Below are 18,103 nucleotides of genomic sequence, written 5' to 3'. Positions count from 1 at the left end.
TCCTCATGTACTGCATGAGTCATATTTGCTAATTCATTTGGTCATCTAGGGGTTTCTAATATAAATATTAAAGGTTTTCTTTTTTATCTTAATTGAATATTTTCATTCTATTTATTAATTTTCTTATATAAATTAAGATCAGGGAATGACAATATTTTTAATTCAAATTATGAATAAGAATTATCTATTAGCATTCAATTTAATGATGAAAGGAATAAACAGCACTTTACACTCCTAACTTTTACATTCATTTTCCTATATTTTTTGATGGGATGACTACAGTAATTCATATACTGGGTAGAGTATGAATTCTCACAAATGGTTCCTCACATGTATTCAAAGCTTAAAAGCAAAATTCTATCATAGTGTTCATAAAGAAAGGACATTATAAGATATAATTTCATCTTTTTAGTTAAGCACTGGGTGGTGATTACAGTTAAGAAATTCAAGGCATTCCAGATACATAGGTAAAAAATGGATCATATGTAGTTGGTATATGGGAATGGTAGAGATGCAATATAAACAGTGTTTTCTCAGAAAAAACTCGTAACCATTTTTTTAAACTGTTTTACCTCTTTGTTTATCTGGGCAACATCAAACACATAATGAAAAATTTAGTTTACACTCCTTCAAATGGAATTTCAGTCAACACCATGTTCTACTTTGAGGAGGAACTTGCTTTAAGAATTTTAAAATTTTTTGTCTTGTAGTCATTTCTCCAAACCACACCCACTCATGAGTTGCCATGACCTATCTGCACAATTACCACGGTCTGTCTCCACATCACTACACGATATAATTATACAAAAGGAGATGAAGTTATCAAAAGAGCAAACAAAAAAGAACTTGTCTCTTCAGAAACCATCAGAGTAACATTCTGAATGCACAGTGATAGTGACTGATGTGTTTGTTAGTGGTATGATTAACACAAACCCAAACTCATAATTTATGGAAAGAACAGCCCATTTAGCAAATGCTCTTTTTTGCCTGGGGTGCAAGGACTCTGGATTGTTTTAAAAAACATTCCACCAGAGAATAAATTCAGCAATGAAATGAAAATTACATCAACCATAAACTGACTATATTTAGTAGAATAAATGTACTCAATCCTACCTTTACAAGATATTTATTGAATGTAAAATCACCATTTAGCAATGTGCTCTGGAGAAAAAGAAACCTCATTTACCTAATGAATTGCATACTAGTTTGGCATCTTTAGGAAGAAATTGATCATAATATGTAAGTTTATTCCACAACAGAGAACAGTATTCATAGGGAGTGTGTTTATTTGTTTGTTTTACATGGTCAGCATCTAGTGCTTATCACCATTAAAAAACACATCCTAGTTTTGTGCTCTATTCAGAAAAATATCATCCCCTTGACTGCAAATTGTGGGAACTCTGCAATTCTTCATTGCAAGAACCTGACTGAGATGTGGAATCTTTCAGAAAACGGACTTGGAGAACTACAGAGGACCATTTTCAGCAAAGTGATTATTCACATCCCTTCCTATTACCACAGATTTTGAGTATTATCATAATCTGACACCTTCACCTTCCTGAACATCCTAAAATCCCAAAGCATTTCCTAATCAAACAATCTGCAGGCCAAAGAAGTCCCAGCCATTTTCTAAATAAAGTAATGCAGCAGGAATGAGTAGTCTTCCATATGGCAAATCACACATGATTCAATGAGCTTGTGTCAGTCTTCATTCAAATCTTTCTTTCAAAATTATTGTCCTGGGACACTAAGAACTGTATTAGAAAAAATACAGTATCATGTACATTCTGTAGCTCATAAAAGCTCAGGGGACTTTCTCCGGTAAAATACTAGAAATTAAATGGTTATATTACTCCTGAAAATATTTTTAACATCAAAAACATGCACCATGCTGCAAAGAGGGAAACTGTTTTAAGAAGTAAATATCTCAAATAATGTGACTGAATGAACATTACAATCCACTTTCTTAATAGTACATCTAAACGATATGACCCCAACTGGGAAAGCATTAAATGAACAATTCCAATTACAAGAGATGACTGAAAATGTTGGATAATTTTTCAGATTTAATGATATAGCAGAGACCACTTATGTCTGGTTTAATAATCATCAGATATAATGTGGTCCTGATAAATTTCCACAGTGACGGAAGGGTGTGAAGTTCTGTTAATAAGCCATAAACAGAGGGATCATCATGAAACAGGAGAAAATGAAGTTTCTGAGTCAGGTGCAAATGAACTTAATTTCATGGGTTTTACGTCAGCAATCTCTGTCCATAGATGGATACCCAAACACAAATGTTTTTAAGCTGTAATAAGTGCTTTACAACCAGATATACACTAAGTTTGCAATCAGTTAGCTCACAGTTACATAAATTCAGATAGATAAACCTTCAGTAATCTGCAGGATTAAATAACTATATATCATTCTCTGTTTCATATGTCTTATCACAGAGATATATGGCATTTATTTCCTCTAATTACTCTTTCACTTTCCTAAAAATACAGGTTTTACGGGCTCTGGCATTTAAATAATTTTGACTAATAACAGTCTGGCAAAACTTGTAAAACTCAAAGTACTCTGTATTAAATCTGTTCATCCTTACCATCACAAGTTGGGAGTGGGTGACTCCACCAGTGATTTTTTTCACATAGTAAAGGCTCCTCATGACTGAGCCTATAACCTGGATCACAACTAAATGAGACAGTGGAACCTATAGAGAAGTCATGTCCATAACGCCGTCCATGCACCGGTATGCCAGGATCCAAGCAAGAGTAAGTATTAACAGTTACACCTAGATTAAAAAAAAAAAAAAAAAAAAAAGAAAAAAAAAAGGAAAAGAAAATAATTAAACAAAGGACCTATAGATTTTTTTAAATTAATTTAAGTAATTGGTTGTGATGGTTGTGTGGTGAAGGCTTCATTATCTCACAATTACAGTGAATTATCTTTCCACTATTCTTCTCAGTGTTACCACTAAAAGATACTATAGATCACAGTTTGAATCCTGCCATTGTTGCAGAGAAAAATAAGAAAAATATCCCATAATTTACAGGATATTATTTTGTTCCTGTCTTAGTAACATTAAATGATTTTGTACCTGATGCTGATATTAAAAAGCTTTGATGATCACTCAAAATTTTGATTTTCAGCCTTTATTTTTTCCTGGAGAAAATTTGCTAGCATAGGTGAAATTGGTTACATTTCTTCTGATATTTATATTTTAAATATTTACATAGATCAATTATTTACATAAATCATACTCATACCTAATGTTATTTGATATATGAGACATTGAGAAGATAAAGAATAGCAGAAAAGATTAAAGAGAAGTTGACTTGTTAAGGGATTTCAATGTGTGCTAAAAAATTAAGCCTTTTAGGTTATTTCCCAGTGAGAAGTTAATATACAAAGCTTATATAAAGAAGTCCAGTATAAAACAGTAATGAAAAAACCTCAACCCTCTTCAGATAGTACTGAAATTAGTAAATTACTAGAAGTATTCAGTGCAAAAATTTTTAATGCATGTTATTCCTTTTATTCCTACATAGAAGTCATAAAAAGTCTTTCATTACAAAGAAATTCATTGTGGAAAGATATAATTAGCATAAAAGTTATGAACATATAAAAGATATAAAAAGCTTTCAATACATTATTTGAAGGGAGAAGAACTGATGAATAGGAGACCACTGATCATTATTATTCGTGTTTCCAAAAAGGAAAGCAGAATTGGATTGTACTGGATAATGCAAGATAAGAAACCAGTAAGAATTAAGCAAAAATGAAATGAATACTAGACTTCTGTCTATAAACAGAGGCTATTAAACAGAAAAGAAAGTACTGAAAATTGTTTATTTTGTGTACCAGGGGTAAGAATATACATTTTCCATGCTCTCTGATAGTATAAATTTAGCCTTTTACTCCACTGGTGTAGAGAACTGTGGGGTGTGGATCACTTTTACAAAAAAGAGGATTTTATAATGAAATCCAAGAATTTATTTATAAAGAAATTTCAGATTTCTTTTCCAAGTTTATTTAATTGAAACTGTTTATTATTTGTAATAAGTGCAGATTTTCTTTTTTTGCTGTTCACATTCCCAAAGTATAATTTCTACCATTTAACATTATTCAGTCTTTCTAGGAATTTAGTGTCTTGGTGGGCAATCTTAATCTAGCGCTCCTAATGTGTTAGGATAGCCTTCTTTCAAACTTCTGAATGGATGAAAACTAACAAAATCATCACTTTTTCATAATGCAGAAGAATTTACAGGTAAACATTTGTGGGTGAATGCTAGGTAATAATTTTGGTATAATATGAATTTTTTTTTCCAATAAAGAGCCTGAATTTAGCATTCACTGGACTTCAAATCAATCCAAATTTTATCTGGCAAAATCTTCCCTATGCATGTTAGTTTTAGTACCCTTATAGCGGCCAGGAATAGTGAAAATTGCAAAAAATAATGTTAAAAATTAAGAACATCTGGAAATTTTTGGTAATAACTCCAAGTAGAAGTACAAGCAATGTGCCAATAACATTTACAAAGCAATTAAGATAGCAATTACAGTAAAATATTATTTCTCATATAAGTAGGAATTATTACAACAGAAGTTATATTTAGAAAGACAAAATGTAAATTGAATTATAATATTTCAACATAGGCATTTTAATAATTATTGAAGTATGAAATCTTACAGACACTTTCTGTGACATAGTTTATATGACTAAAATAAGGACAAAGAGTATTTTTATGTCAGAAAAAAAAATCATATAAGCAAGTTTTTAGAATCCAAAAAATCCATAATCAACCAATTTCATTTCTTGATTTGTCATTATGAAAACTGCATTTTCCCCTATGTTCAGTTAAAGCTGCAGATACATTAACCAGAACACTAATTCAGTTTTTTTCTTAGTTTTTCATAATCTTCCTGATCTCATGCCATTTTACACTCACAAAAATTCATTGCATAAAATTTAAGAATATTAGGACATAAAAGCAGCCTCCAGAAGAAAGGCATTTACTTCTTATTCTCATCTTTTGATTCTCAACGCACAGAGCAGTACATCAGTGACATTAAACATAAATAAAAGTAGTGGTCATCTCTTTTGCACTTAAACATTACTAAATCTTTCTCAGATTGGGAAATAACAGGAAATTAGCCAATATGAAGCCTGTACATGACTAGGGTAAGCATTGAGGGGGAGGGGAGATCAAATAATACATCATAGAGGTACTTACTTTCATAGTGAATTTTGAATCCATTGTTAGAACGACTGTTATCAGTTGTAAAGAGAAGATACATGAAATTGCTACTGCTAAACAGAAACTGTGGGACCTGTGTACCATTGTAAGAACCCAGAAGTGGAGATAATAGGTTTGGTCCATCATGAACTTCCAAAACATCGTAATTCAGTTCAGTCTGGAATCTGGAATTGTGGAAAAACACAGAGGCACAAAATTTAAGAGACAGTTAAAGCAAATTCAATAAACACATATTTTTTAAACTATGCACCTTTCATGAAATATTTTTTCTCCACATATCTATTTTTTCAATACCATTGCAATAATATTAATTATCTTATATAATTTATGCAATAATAAAATTTCAAGTTAGTTCCTTCGAAAGATGAGAAATAAATTTAAACTCCTTGAGCTGGTTTGTATGGCAGGAAACAAAAGCTAAAACCAGTTTGTTAATAAATATTAACAATTAAAAATCCATATGCTATTTTATAACATTATTTTTCCTTTTGAATAATTGATTAAATTATATAGAGGGCATATTGATGCATTTGGCAAAAATATCAAAGTACTTTGTATCATCAAGGGCCCATACTCTTGAGTTCCTACTTTACAATCATCTCTAAGCAGGAATAGAATTATTTGACTCTTGACTCCAGTGGCTTTCTGCCAGCTGAGACTCAGTCCAAAGTAGTGACAGAAGTTATTTGAAGAAAAACCCACAAATAAAATCCTTTTTAGAAAGCACTAAATACAGTATGTGTGCTCTCCCTGTCAAGGAAAGCTGAGTGTGATAGTGCTGCTAGATATCTCCTTGCTTGTCTTCTTTTAGATGGTATCAGCAATTCTAAACACCTGTTTGGTGTTTTGACAGTGGCTTATCTCTTTCTTGCTATGACAGACTTTAAATCAATCATAATGCTTTATAAAGGACTCTGATGGATTACTGAAAAACCTTTCCAGAATTAAAAAGCAACAATTAACAGCAGGATCTTACAATGATCTTTAGATAGTCTTAATTCTTGCTTTGATTTACTCAGACACCTAATTTAGCTAGGTGAAATCCGTTCAAAGAACTGTGTGAGTAAAGTCAGTGTACTGAGGAACTCAATATTTCAGTATTTATGTCCCATGAGTGAGAGCCTAAAGATCTAAAGGAGTCTGGCAAAAGACAAGAAGACAAATTAAACCCACAAAACATGTATTTTCTTTTATTGATGTTCTGCTCCCACTAAATAATGTATAAAAGAGCCTGGAACTAAAGTGATAAGGAGTTACAGAAATGAAGTGGGATAATCCTAGAAGCAGGAAAACTGAAAATTTTGGGTTTGGTTAGGTCCCCCAGTAACTTGCAATGACATCCTGCTGAAAAGCTACTAGGCAATAACTTGTTCTTTCCAATATTTTCTTTTTTTTTTTTGTCTTTTTTCCAGCAATCCATATAACACAGGAGAAATCTTGGAAACAGATAATTTAGTCTTGCTCAACTTTCTTAGCACCTATATCAAAAGCATACTTGAGACAGAAGGTGTTAAAAGCCATGGATCTGATAAATGTAACGCAACTAAAGTCAAGTTGAAATTAAGTTGAATCTCCAAAGACATAAAGGAAATTCTCTCAAAACTGCTTAGACTATATCCCCACAAATATCAGACAAAATATGAAAATGAAAAAAATAAAAAATGACCCATAAAAAAATGTAAGAACTATTTTTAAGTGAGATAAACTGGAACAAATTTGAAGAAGGCATTATGTTCAATGCTTTTGCTTGGTCATTTAGCTCAAAGACTGAAAAACATTCATTTATAAATCTCATGCTTATATCAGTTTTTCCTTCAATATCTTTTCCCTTGATGCTCAACATATCTGCTATATTTACATACTTTTTTTCCCCTCAATGTAACAAAAGAGTAGGGGCTTTTAGGAAACTGGATAAGAAATACCCTAGGCTCATGCGAGACCCTTCCAATGTTCTTTCCTACTTAGTTGATCATTACTGTTAAATTACCCTGAATGTCTTAATTGCTATGTCACGTCTAATCTTGTGAAGGGCTCACAAGAAGACAGGAGTGAAAAAAGTTTTAAAACAGGAGATCCCATATACACTTTTTTAGGAGGCCTTATTTGAATAGACAAAGGTGCCTGAATATTTATAACACACATCTTTGTTTCTAAGAGACATCCTTATCAACTCATTGCAGTGTCAGGATTTCCTGCTCCACAGTAAATACTCAATACACAAACGTGACTAGTACCCCAATCAGTACTTTGCTATCAGCATCTCTCACATTTAAATACTCATAATTAGGCTTCATGATAAACACTTCATTACAATCAAGAATGGCATTGCCATTCCTCGCTTCTGCCATTTCAATTGAGCCTAAAAAGATTCTGATTTAAACCAAAATATCAACAGATCATCTATCTTAGATAATTCCTTGTAGAACAGGAATAAACATTTTAAAAAATACATGCACAATCATATAAAAATATGTGAAAAAGTTTTATTTTTTGCATGCCAAAAGCACAAAATTAATAGTGATTTTTATTTGATTTGTCTTTAGATCTTCTTTTCTCATGTCTATCTCCTTGGCACAGGAATGGTTTAGCATACAGCTATGGAATGCAGTACCTCACTCCTACCCAATGTGGTAAAAGAGAAGACATAGGAAGGTAGGAAGATTAAAAGGAAACTACTCTGCGAGTAAGAAACTTAGAAAATCCAAAAATTATTTAAAAGGTATAGATATGTACAATAAATATTTATCACTGACCAAGAAATTCAAATTCTTTCAAACATCCACATATATTGTGGAAATTTTGGTATTTGCACCAATAAAGGCTACCAATAAAGAGTATGTGTGGTTGTCAGGACAAAGTTAAAAGGTAAAGAAATAGGAAAAATATGAGTTGTTTTTTTTTTTTAATCATATAGGAAAGTAGTTTGGCTATAGTTTTAAAACTGTGATTTCAACAAAATATCCTTTTCTCTTAAGAAAGTGCAGCTGAAAATTTGCAAGCAGAAGCAGCAGAACAAGGGTAGCCAAGACAAGAATGAGCCTTTTAAAAGCCTATGCATAAATTACTCAGAAGGCAAATTTAAACTATGTGGAAAATACTAATGTCTAAGTAAATAACATAACAGCAGTTAACAAAATGTTTTCTTTCATTACACTATAAAGTTTTATTCCACCATTTAATTTATGAAAAACTTTTTCTTTGCATCCAGACACATAGCTATATATATCTAAGTGCATCTGTGTGAACATACATAGATGTATTTTTAAGTGTACCTCTGCACAGAGATGCATAGGAGTGCACGTTTGTCTGCAAGTGGGGCCTCTCTGGATTGCTGCATCTGAGCAATATGCGTACCAGACCAATTCTGACAAGTGACAAGAGCATCAAAAATGAGCAGCAATGGGAAAAAAAGTACCATAAAGAGGATAGAAGCTTTCTCTGTGATCCAAAGAAACCACATCTTGTTCTTTTTTGATCTTTCTTACAAGAGTAATAGAGGTTGCGCAATTTTTTGACAAGGCGTTAATGTATTACAAACAAAAACTGTATGCAAGAGAGGGTCAGATTTAGTGAAATTCAGGTGTGAAGAAAGAAAATGCAACGGGCAAATATAAAGGCAAATGCTTTTTACTTTGAAATGACATTCCACATGAAATATGTAGTTTAAATGAATTACTGAATTAAAAATCACCTATTTGAAATTATAATTTTCTTTTCAAAAACTTAACAGAAGTTTCAGCAGGAGGGAGTTATTCAATTTTTTATTGTAGTCTAATTGGCAAAAATTTGGTAAATCATAATTTTAAGTGATTTTGGAAGATTAGTTTTCATGTTATAGTAAGGATAGAAAATAAGTAAAGTGTACTTATTACATGTCCTTTGATTGTTTATATTTTCCCATGTATATTTTATTATAGAGTAAGCTATAGTAAGAAAAAAAAAGGTTTGAAAAATCTTATCACAGTGACAAATTTTAAGAGAATACGAAATTCATCCCTTGCTAAAAAAGCCTTTCCTTTTATATTATATTAACATGAAGAAATACCTTCTTTTAAGTCAAGTGTGAGCAGGCCTAGTCAAAACATGCTGTATAAATATAAACTGAAAAGTACTTGTATGATATTTGTACACTATAATTTTGATCATCAATGGCACTTTTTTACTGGGTTTTCATCTAAATTTTTTAATATCTACAATTAAAAAATATCCAAAACATAAGAAGAATATCATTCTTTATTGCATTTTTTGTCTTGTTTTCTGATAAAGAGTTCAAATTAAATGTCAACATCTTTCTACCATGAGAAATGTGAGGTGCTTCAGCACATTTCAGTCTTTTGAATAAGGAAGGGACTTTAGTAACAGACATTAGTCTAGGAAGGTGGAATGCTGCAGTAATTAGAGGACACTGGAACTCCATCTTGAGAGCACACAATCCTTTCACAATAGTTCAGCTATTGTGATAATTAAATATTCAGAGTAGGGGAAATTATGACTGTATTTAATTTAATTTTCACAGCTGATTCAAATTTTCAGAGTTGACAATTATGTGATTTTGAAAGAAAAAAAAATAACATAGCAATTATAATTCATCATAGCAATATAGTCAAAAGCAAATGAAACATGCTAATATTTAAAACAGGCATTTTTTATTGGGCTAGACAGGTTTAAATATGGGTAAGAGGGTAGAAATTTCAAAAGCTTTTCAGCACATCAAAGTAGAAATTACACTCAAGATAATATCTGTGCTCTGAAGAAGTTTCCAAAAGTCCTATGTGACAATAAAATTGCTTGTTTTTAGATAATGCAAATTAATGTTATGATAAAGCTAATAACTCCTGTTTCCTGGTAAAAACTGGAAAACAAGAAGTAAGAAAAACTTTAGCCAAGACCTTTCGAATGTAATTTTGATAGAGTGTCCAGGTTCAGCTTCTATCACCCACTCACAATTCAAGGAATCTTTATAATACCCTGGCCAGCCTGGAGAGAGGATTACTCCACTTGGAGATGAAAAATGCCCACCACATGGAGCTAAAAATGAAACAAAGAGAAAGGTAAATAGTACAGATTTATTAAGTGCAATATTTACCAATTTCAATATAGGACAATTAGAATGAACAAATATTTAAAATCTAGTTGCAGGAAGATGCAATTTCTTCAAAACTGACAGGCTCTGGGGTGTTCAGAATTAGATGGAGATAACCGAATTAAGGCCTTAAATAGATGAAATAAATTGCTCAATAATTCTGAAAAAGGTTTTTTTTCTTTCGTATAATACATTTTCTGCATTAAAGAACGTAAAGAAAACACAGTCTCTACAAAATATCATTATTTTTGCTTTTAATTGTGAGCAGAGAGTCTTGAAAAACTTGCTGAAGTTTCAGCTGAATTTAAAGCTAGAAATCAGTGAACTGTTACTTTAAATTTGACATCATGGAATCTGTTGTTATACCACATGTTTTGCTTGGCATGTTAGCAGTTCAAATTCCTCATTCATGAAAAAGACATACCTACCATTCTTCTTACCATACTTACCATTAGTTGATATTTTTTAATTGAAAAATATATATAAATATTGCAATATATACTTCTGCAAGCAGTACTCATGTAGAGGGGAAAGATCACTGGCTTCAGCCTTCTCAAGGGTTTGCCTTATCCATCCCAGGACACCACTGACCTTCTCTGCATCAAGGACACAAGTCTAACTTGGTGTCCATGAGGACACCCGGGGCCTTTGCCATTTAGACAGAGAGCAGAAGCACGTTACTTTGTAGGAAGAGAAGGCTGCACCATAGAGTTTCATAACACCATGGTTTCAGTGGCCTTTATGAATGCATGGCTACTCAGAAAAAAAAAAAAAATCCCAAAAAACCCCAAAAGTCTATGTCACAGTGTCACAGCTAACGATGCATATCACTGTATATCACAAAGAAGCTGGAAAGCTATTACAGGTACCGTTGACAAGCTAGAGTCTCTACTAAAAATAGTGTAAAACACACAACATTTTCTGACAAAATCATGGCTATTTATTCCATTTCTGTTTGTGGTTTTTCACCTAGCAGAGCCTGCAAAAAGTTTTGGTTGCTCATTTTGACAAAGTAGAACAGTACATATCATTGCCTATATTATTCTGAACTTCTTCATTACAGAAAAATATATTAATTTTGTTCTCTTTGACAAAGCTTCAAGTTGAAGACCATGAATTATTACACATTTGTCTGATCTTCATTTTTGTCAGGAGAATACCAAGGCCCTATATTTAAATGTCAATTTGTTTTAAACAGGTTTGTTTTGGTTTCTTTTATTTCATATTTTTTAAGGACATAATGCTCCATCTTTCCATCCTGTGTAGGGAAAAGAAAAGGTTTCTAAAGTTACAGAGTTCAGAATTCAGTATGTTGCAAACAATAAATATGCAGATGAATGCCTCTTTTTTTACTCAGTGATGGATTTAACGTGGGCGTTTCTCACCTTTTATCTTAGAGTTGTTTTTTCATACTACCCTCAGTAAACAGTATCAGTCAAACATAAGTTATTTAAACCCATATTTACCTCAACAATCAGAAGGTTAACTCTAGAACATTCATAATCTCTATATTTTATTGTATATAAGCACTTTGAAATATTCATTGTACATATAGAGCCTACAAACAACAAAATATATTGACAAAATAGGAATCAGATGGCCTTACACTCCAGTACACTCCATATTTACAATAGTGTTACTAAACTTGTACAAAGTTCCATATTCTCACCAAATTTTCATTACACAAATTGCATTTAGAATATGGAAAAAGCTCCAAACCTCTATTACAAAAATATTCCTATGAATAGTGCAATAAAAGTAAGGCACACTGTAAGACTGCCTAAATTTGGAATGATTTCTCGATTTTATTTAGCAGTGTTTTGCTGCCAGTTTTCCTTAAAGAAAATGTTTCTTATCTGTCCTCTGATTGTGGCTCTTGCAAATAAATATCAAATGGGTTTTTTTGTTTGACTTTCACCATTACATGCTGATTTCCTAAACCCAGGAGAACTTTCCTTCAGAATAGCTGAGCTACTGAGCTTATCTTAAAAAGCCTTGTTTTTTAGAAAATAAAACTCTCGAGTCATCGTGCCAAAGGATTTTTTCCCTAACCTTTTTCACACTGATTTTAATCCCCTCTTCATTCCTACAGTCTTGTTTGATGGTTGTCTGACAGGTTCATACACAGTGTTCATGTGTTCAAAATGAAACTCTAGAAATATAACACAACTAGAGATGGTCATCAAGCAGAATCTCTTTATCAAACAGGCCTATGTCAAATAGTAAAGAACAATTTCAATCTGATCTAAGAATTCTCACAAAGTCATTTGTATTTATTTCTTTGTATAGCAAGGTGCATGGGTTGAAACAGGAAATTTTCCTACATGAGCAAGAAAAATGCCTGTAGGGTAACAGGCTATTCACAGAAACACTAAACATCTTGTAGACTCATAGTTTTAGAAATGTTTTTTTGAAGAGCTTATCACTACTGCTATAGAATGGATATTAAGCCCTAAAAGAGTTACACAGAAAGACCAAGGTTAGAGCTTCAGCATGGGTACAACAGCACAATATTAGAACAGATTATGGGAAATTCCTCCACATAACCCTCACATAGGAAAGATGAAAGGCATGAAGACAGGAATCCCAAACTCAAATTCAACAGGGAGCAGCAAAATCAGGATCTCTTCACTAAAAAAAGAAGCCAAGAACCAGGGATGCTCACTTGGGCACATGCACACACACACACGTACACACTCACACACGGAGTTAGTGTCTTCACAGACATATCCAATTCCACCTGAGAAAGGTGAACAGGACTGGTTTTGTTACAGGAAAGGGGTTTGGTGACAGCAAAGTGGTTGTCTGAGCTGAAACAGAATCCTGGGCTGTGGGCAGGGCTGGGAGGAAGTCCCAGCAGAGGCTAGCCAGGATTGCCCTGAAAAATTAGAATGTTGAGCCTGTTAATCTGCAGCAGATTAATAAATAGCTCCTTCTTGTATACTGTAATTTCTGACAATTCTCAACTGTAAGGAAAACTGCACAGCAGTCACCTCCTAGCCAGTATATGGAGCTTATGCCTTTGAATTGATATATATGACAATGAAATTATCAGGTATATGTAGAGTTTATATCAAACAGCTTATATCAAACATTTATCTGTTTTACAGACAAATGTGTACACAGTAAATAAAACTTCTGAACACCCCAACAGACCAAATTAAATTGTCAATTTAAAAATATTTTAATTTGCCTTTCAATTTTATTATAAATTTTAAAATATATCTAATTCTACAGCTCATAAAAACCATCTAATTCAAATATACCTGTGTCTCAAACTTTAGGATTCCAAAATATTTTCCACTCAGTCTCAGACCACCTGGGAATCATATTATCATTGTGCATGGACTGACATTTAAAAATATTCCCAGTAATTTAAGATTTAAATGTAACATTGAAAATGCAACCTTATCCTTTATTAGCAACGTTGTACAGATCCATGCACCTTATAATAAAGAAAAGGTATTATGAGTTATCCTGTCCAGTGAAACTGACACACCTTATATTATATCTGTGAAGCAATAATCATTCATCACAGAAAGTAAACATGGATGCAAAGCATATTGCAAGCAGTTGCACTAATGTATTAAAATTGTTTAAATTTTGTCAGGAAGGCAGTTACACAGTGAAAATAAGAACTAAACTGTTGTTTAAAGTAAAAGCTAAGAAACCAAAGATTATATTATAACTGTCTTTTGTTGGTTTGTTTTGTTTTGTTTTGTTTTTTTTAATTATTACAAACAGCTGAATTAATTTTTCCCCTTTAGGTACAAAGTTCCTAGAATATAGACAAGTAATGAAGCAAAGATTGTATTTTAGTGTCAGTTAGTATAAACAAGTCAAAGGAAATATGTATAACAGTGTGATTTTAGGTTGCTATGTATGGAAGTATGTAATTTCTATAAAAAAGAGAAATCAATTGCTAAGAGAGTCTTCCACAGCCTAGAGTCACTGCAACAGATAGGTAAAACATCTTAAACAGTTTTAAATGCCATAGCCAGCAGAGATCAACATCTTCATTCCAATCTAATACTATATCAGCTATAACAGAAGCTTTGTGCTATTCATTTGCAAAAATCTCAACTGCATTTGGTGGCAGTTTGCAATGCATTACATCAAGTTCTCCTGATTTAGAAAGAAATATCATACATACCTCCACACTTAGGAATAGGTCCACTCCACATTACTTTTCCATCCACTAGCATACAAGTAATTGTTTCAGTTCCTTGTGTTTTAATAAATCCTTCTTCACATATAACTGAAATTGAGCTCCCCAGCTGAAAGTTATCCCCAAAACGCCGAGCATTGATTGGCACTCCAGGATCTGGGCACTCATTATGTCCAAATGCTTTTTAAGAGGAAAAAAGAAAAGTGGTAGAGGACATAGAACTCTTACAAGGGAGATGACATTTTGAAGATTTTCATCGCTAGTAAAAACAAACAATTTATATTAGGAAACTGAGGGGATAAATAAGAGTCAAGAATTTTCTCAAGAACAATTATTTATGCAAAACAGCATAAATAATTGCTTAAAATATGAAGTTATAACAGCATCGATCTCAGCTTGGACAGCTTGTTGCTGGCAGATTTCAGTGATGGCTAAATTCTCCTTTTTCAACAACACTCATCCTATTTAATGTTAAAATGGGACAGAATGTTCCTTCAGAAGGGCAGGGCAAGCATTTATGTATGATACAAAAACTTTACTCATCTTTTGTAAATCACACCATTTGAGCCATATTGACCTTCAAGGGCTTTATCCTACCATAATTAACTTTGTTTCTTGTATTTAGAGGTGGTGAACAGTGAAAAAAAGGGTCATGTTGGCCATAGAAGAAAACTTGAAACTTTGAACATTTCAAGTTTAGGTCTAGATAAATTGAAAAAAAATTAATTTCCCTGTATACATGTAGATACTATGACAAAGACTATACATGTCTTTTACTGCAGAGTATACCTTACTTTTGGAGAAGAAAGATCATCTTCCAACAGAAATCAGCACAGTCATACTTGTAGCATTGTTCTTAAATTATATGTTGTAGTTAGTTATTGTATTTTGTTGTTTTATTGATAAAGACACATCTTATATTTTTTAAAATGTTGATTTTTTCAGTGAGAACAAATATCCACCTTCCTTATGTATGATGACTGCAAATAGTATCTTCCTAAACATGTTTACATGTGGAGACATCAGTAACTACTAAGTCCTTAAAAAGATGATTTTCACTTTTCCCCCTGAAGTTTCTGCTAGAAAAAACATATACAAATCCCCTAATGATTTTTTTAAAGTAATATTTCAATAAGTTACTAGAAAGATTTCTCAGATGTTCCATTGCAGAGGTATTTTAAATCATAATAACAGACAAGAGAAAGCATTTATTTATCGACATTTTGACTCAGACATTGCCATATATACTGGGAAAGAAAAGAGTGTTTTCATTGAATAATTGTCTACCATTTAAAGATTGCATTAAAAGTGATGCAATCTCATACTTTTTCAGAGGAGTTACAAAAACTTTTCCAATTCTTTGCTCACAGTCATCACTTTTAGAGAAGGCATTGATTGTCTGTTTTTCTTACTACTTTCAGACAACCCAGAGATAGATTTTCAATATTGTTATCTATAAATGTAGATAAATGTTGACTCCAGGTTTAGCTTGCTTGTGTGTGACACCAGCTTATTATGGTTGAAAAATCAATTCATTGCTCTATATTTCAGCTCAGGAAATGCTGCCACTGCTGCTCCTATGTGATCAATTTTACTGCATAGAATGACTTTGGGAGGCAAGATGGTGAAAGACAATCTGTCCCACCAACAGCAGTCACTCGTAGCTCAGCCTGCCTACAATTATATTATTCAATGAGCCATATTCCATCTGCTGATACTTCTAGAAAGCTTCATGGTGGAGCTGTAATATTAAATACTAGCCTTAGGCTGAAAAGAAAAAGAATACATGGGTATATGATTAATTAATATTTTACTTCTCATCAAAAAATCAAGAAACCACAAAAAAGTTCCTTATGAACTATTACACATAAAGAGGAAACACAGTTTTCCTGGTATTTATCTTCATCAACTATCATGACTGCACAAGTAGATAAGGCAATATCTGGAAAAATGTCAGGAAATATAATCACAGATCAGGGCAATGGTGATATTCTGCTTTTAACTCAGAAGTATATTAAAATATGCATTTTGCATTATAAAACAAACAAAAACCAAACCAAAACAAAAAAACAGAGGGAAGGAACTGCAGAGATCTCATGAGATAGGAAGGCAGGTATCTAGCTAATCACAGCTCATCTCATCTAAAGCCAGCTTTGAAAGGTCCTTTCAAATAGGACTACAAAGGAGTGGTCCACTGGCGCAATTAATTGTTTTGGTGGATTGCCCTACCAAGAGTTTTAGCTTGTAAGTATAGCAATAACTTTGAAGTAAAGAGAGTACTTTCAGAAGAAAATATCAGAGAAAAAAAAAAAAGTTAAGGGAATAAAAAATTATAACAATATATTTCATTGTGAAAGACTATTTAAAGCTATGTACACAAGTGGCAGCTTATTCAGTACCATCACATGTAAACTCCTACTTCTTTCTAGTACACTACCCTCTGAAGAGTTCTAGCTTGACAAGTACTGAGACTTTCTCAAAGTCTTAACAGGAGAAACTGGCAGGAAAATTGTGTTGTGATGAACATATTCTAACACAGCAATAAACCACACTAAATCAGTTTTTGTACATAAACACATCATCTGGCATTTTCCATGTTTTGCTCCACTGAGCTGAAATGACTGGAGTAATGAGGCTGATGTCAGAGGCCCATAATTTGACCTTTGTCAGGCTGCTATGTAATTCATAAGGTTTTTTGCTAGTACAATTAAACAGCTGTAATTAAAAAAAAGTAACAAAAATATCTACATAAGAAGCAGCAGCTCATTCAAGCTTATTCAAAGATAATTGCCCAGCACTATACCCCAATCAATGAGGAAAAGCTCAAAGAAGTCCACAACAAGCATAAATCAAGCAATCTGGACGATGCTTTACACCTCAAAATACTCATCCACTTCAGCCCACAGGAAGGTTAGCATGAGTCTGGTTTGTGGAATTTCTGCTCATGGAGGACCTAGGAATTTTTGAGTTTTCTCTGCATCAACTCCTTTGTCACGGGCAGTAAATATGCATTGTCTGTCACATGGCTTCAGTTGTCACACTGCACTTTAGGTGTGCATTTCATCTGTTCTAACCTAAGCTAGGAAATCTACACTGAAGCAAAGAGGCCATATAAATTTATTTCTTGTAATTTATGTGACTACATTCACTACTAGGTCTAGCTCTGTTCTCTATAATTAAACAAAGATATATATATATACATATATATAAAGTGGGAAGCATTCATAAAGGAGTCACAAGTACGATGAAAGGCTCATACTTTCCTTGAACTGAGTAGTACAATGCATATAGCTTACTACAGGCAGGATTAGGGGATGACTGACTTTATAAATATCTTCACAGGCACCAGAAATATCATTAGCAGCTCTTGGGTTTGGGATATAAAGGAGAAACAAGGAATCAGGTGTAAGTATGCATTTCCATAGCAACTTAAACCGATGCAGTTTTGGGTTGCTGTGTCCCTGTGTTCTGCTGCACCTAGTGAAACATTCTTCTGCCTCCTTTTCCAAGCAGAAAATCACAGCCTTTCAGTTCCTATACCTTTGCTTATTGGAACATTTTCTGTATCATCCATTTTCATGTCATATATTT

General features: G+C 32.9%; 1 protein-coding gene across 3 annotated transcripts in view; it reads right to left on the bottom strand.

Moving 5' to 3' along the window:
• Window positions 1-18,103, bottom strand: part of CSMD3 (CUB and Sushi multiple domains 3) — a 586,238-nt gene that overhangs the window by 233,908 nt on the left and 334,227 nt on the right. For all 3 annotated transcript variants that reach the window (XM_058820586.1, XM_058820594.1, XM_058820602.1), the window contains 4 exons: window positions 14,498-14,692; window positions 10,151-10,289; window positions 5,238-5,425; window positions 2,606-2,794 (listed from right to left, as the gene is read on the bottom strand). In XM_058820586.1, the coding sequence (XP_058676569.1) occupies window positions 2,606-2,794; window positions 5,238-5,425; window positions 10,151-10,289; window positions 14,498-14,692 (711 nt within the window). The remainder of the gene's footprint in view (window positions 1-2,605; window positions 2,795-5,237; window positions 5,426-10,150; window positions 10,290-14,497; window positions 14,693-18,103) is intronic.

Source organism: Ammospiza caudacuta, chromosome 1, assembly GCF_027887145.1.
Source record: "Ammospiza caudacuta isolate bAmmCau1 chromosome 1, bAmmCau1.pri, whole genome shotgun sequence".
In the NCBI taxonomy this organism is placed as follows: Eukaryota; Metazoa; Chordata; class Aves; order Passeriformes; family Passerellidae; genus Ammospiza; species Ammospiza caudacuta.
The sequence above is the reverse complement of the archived record's forward strand: the minus strand, read 5'-3'. Positions and strand labels throughout refer to the sequence as shown.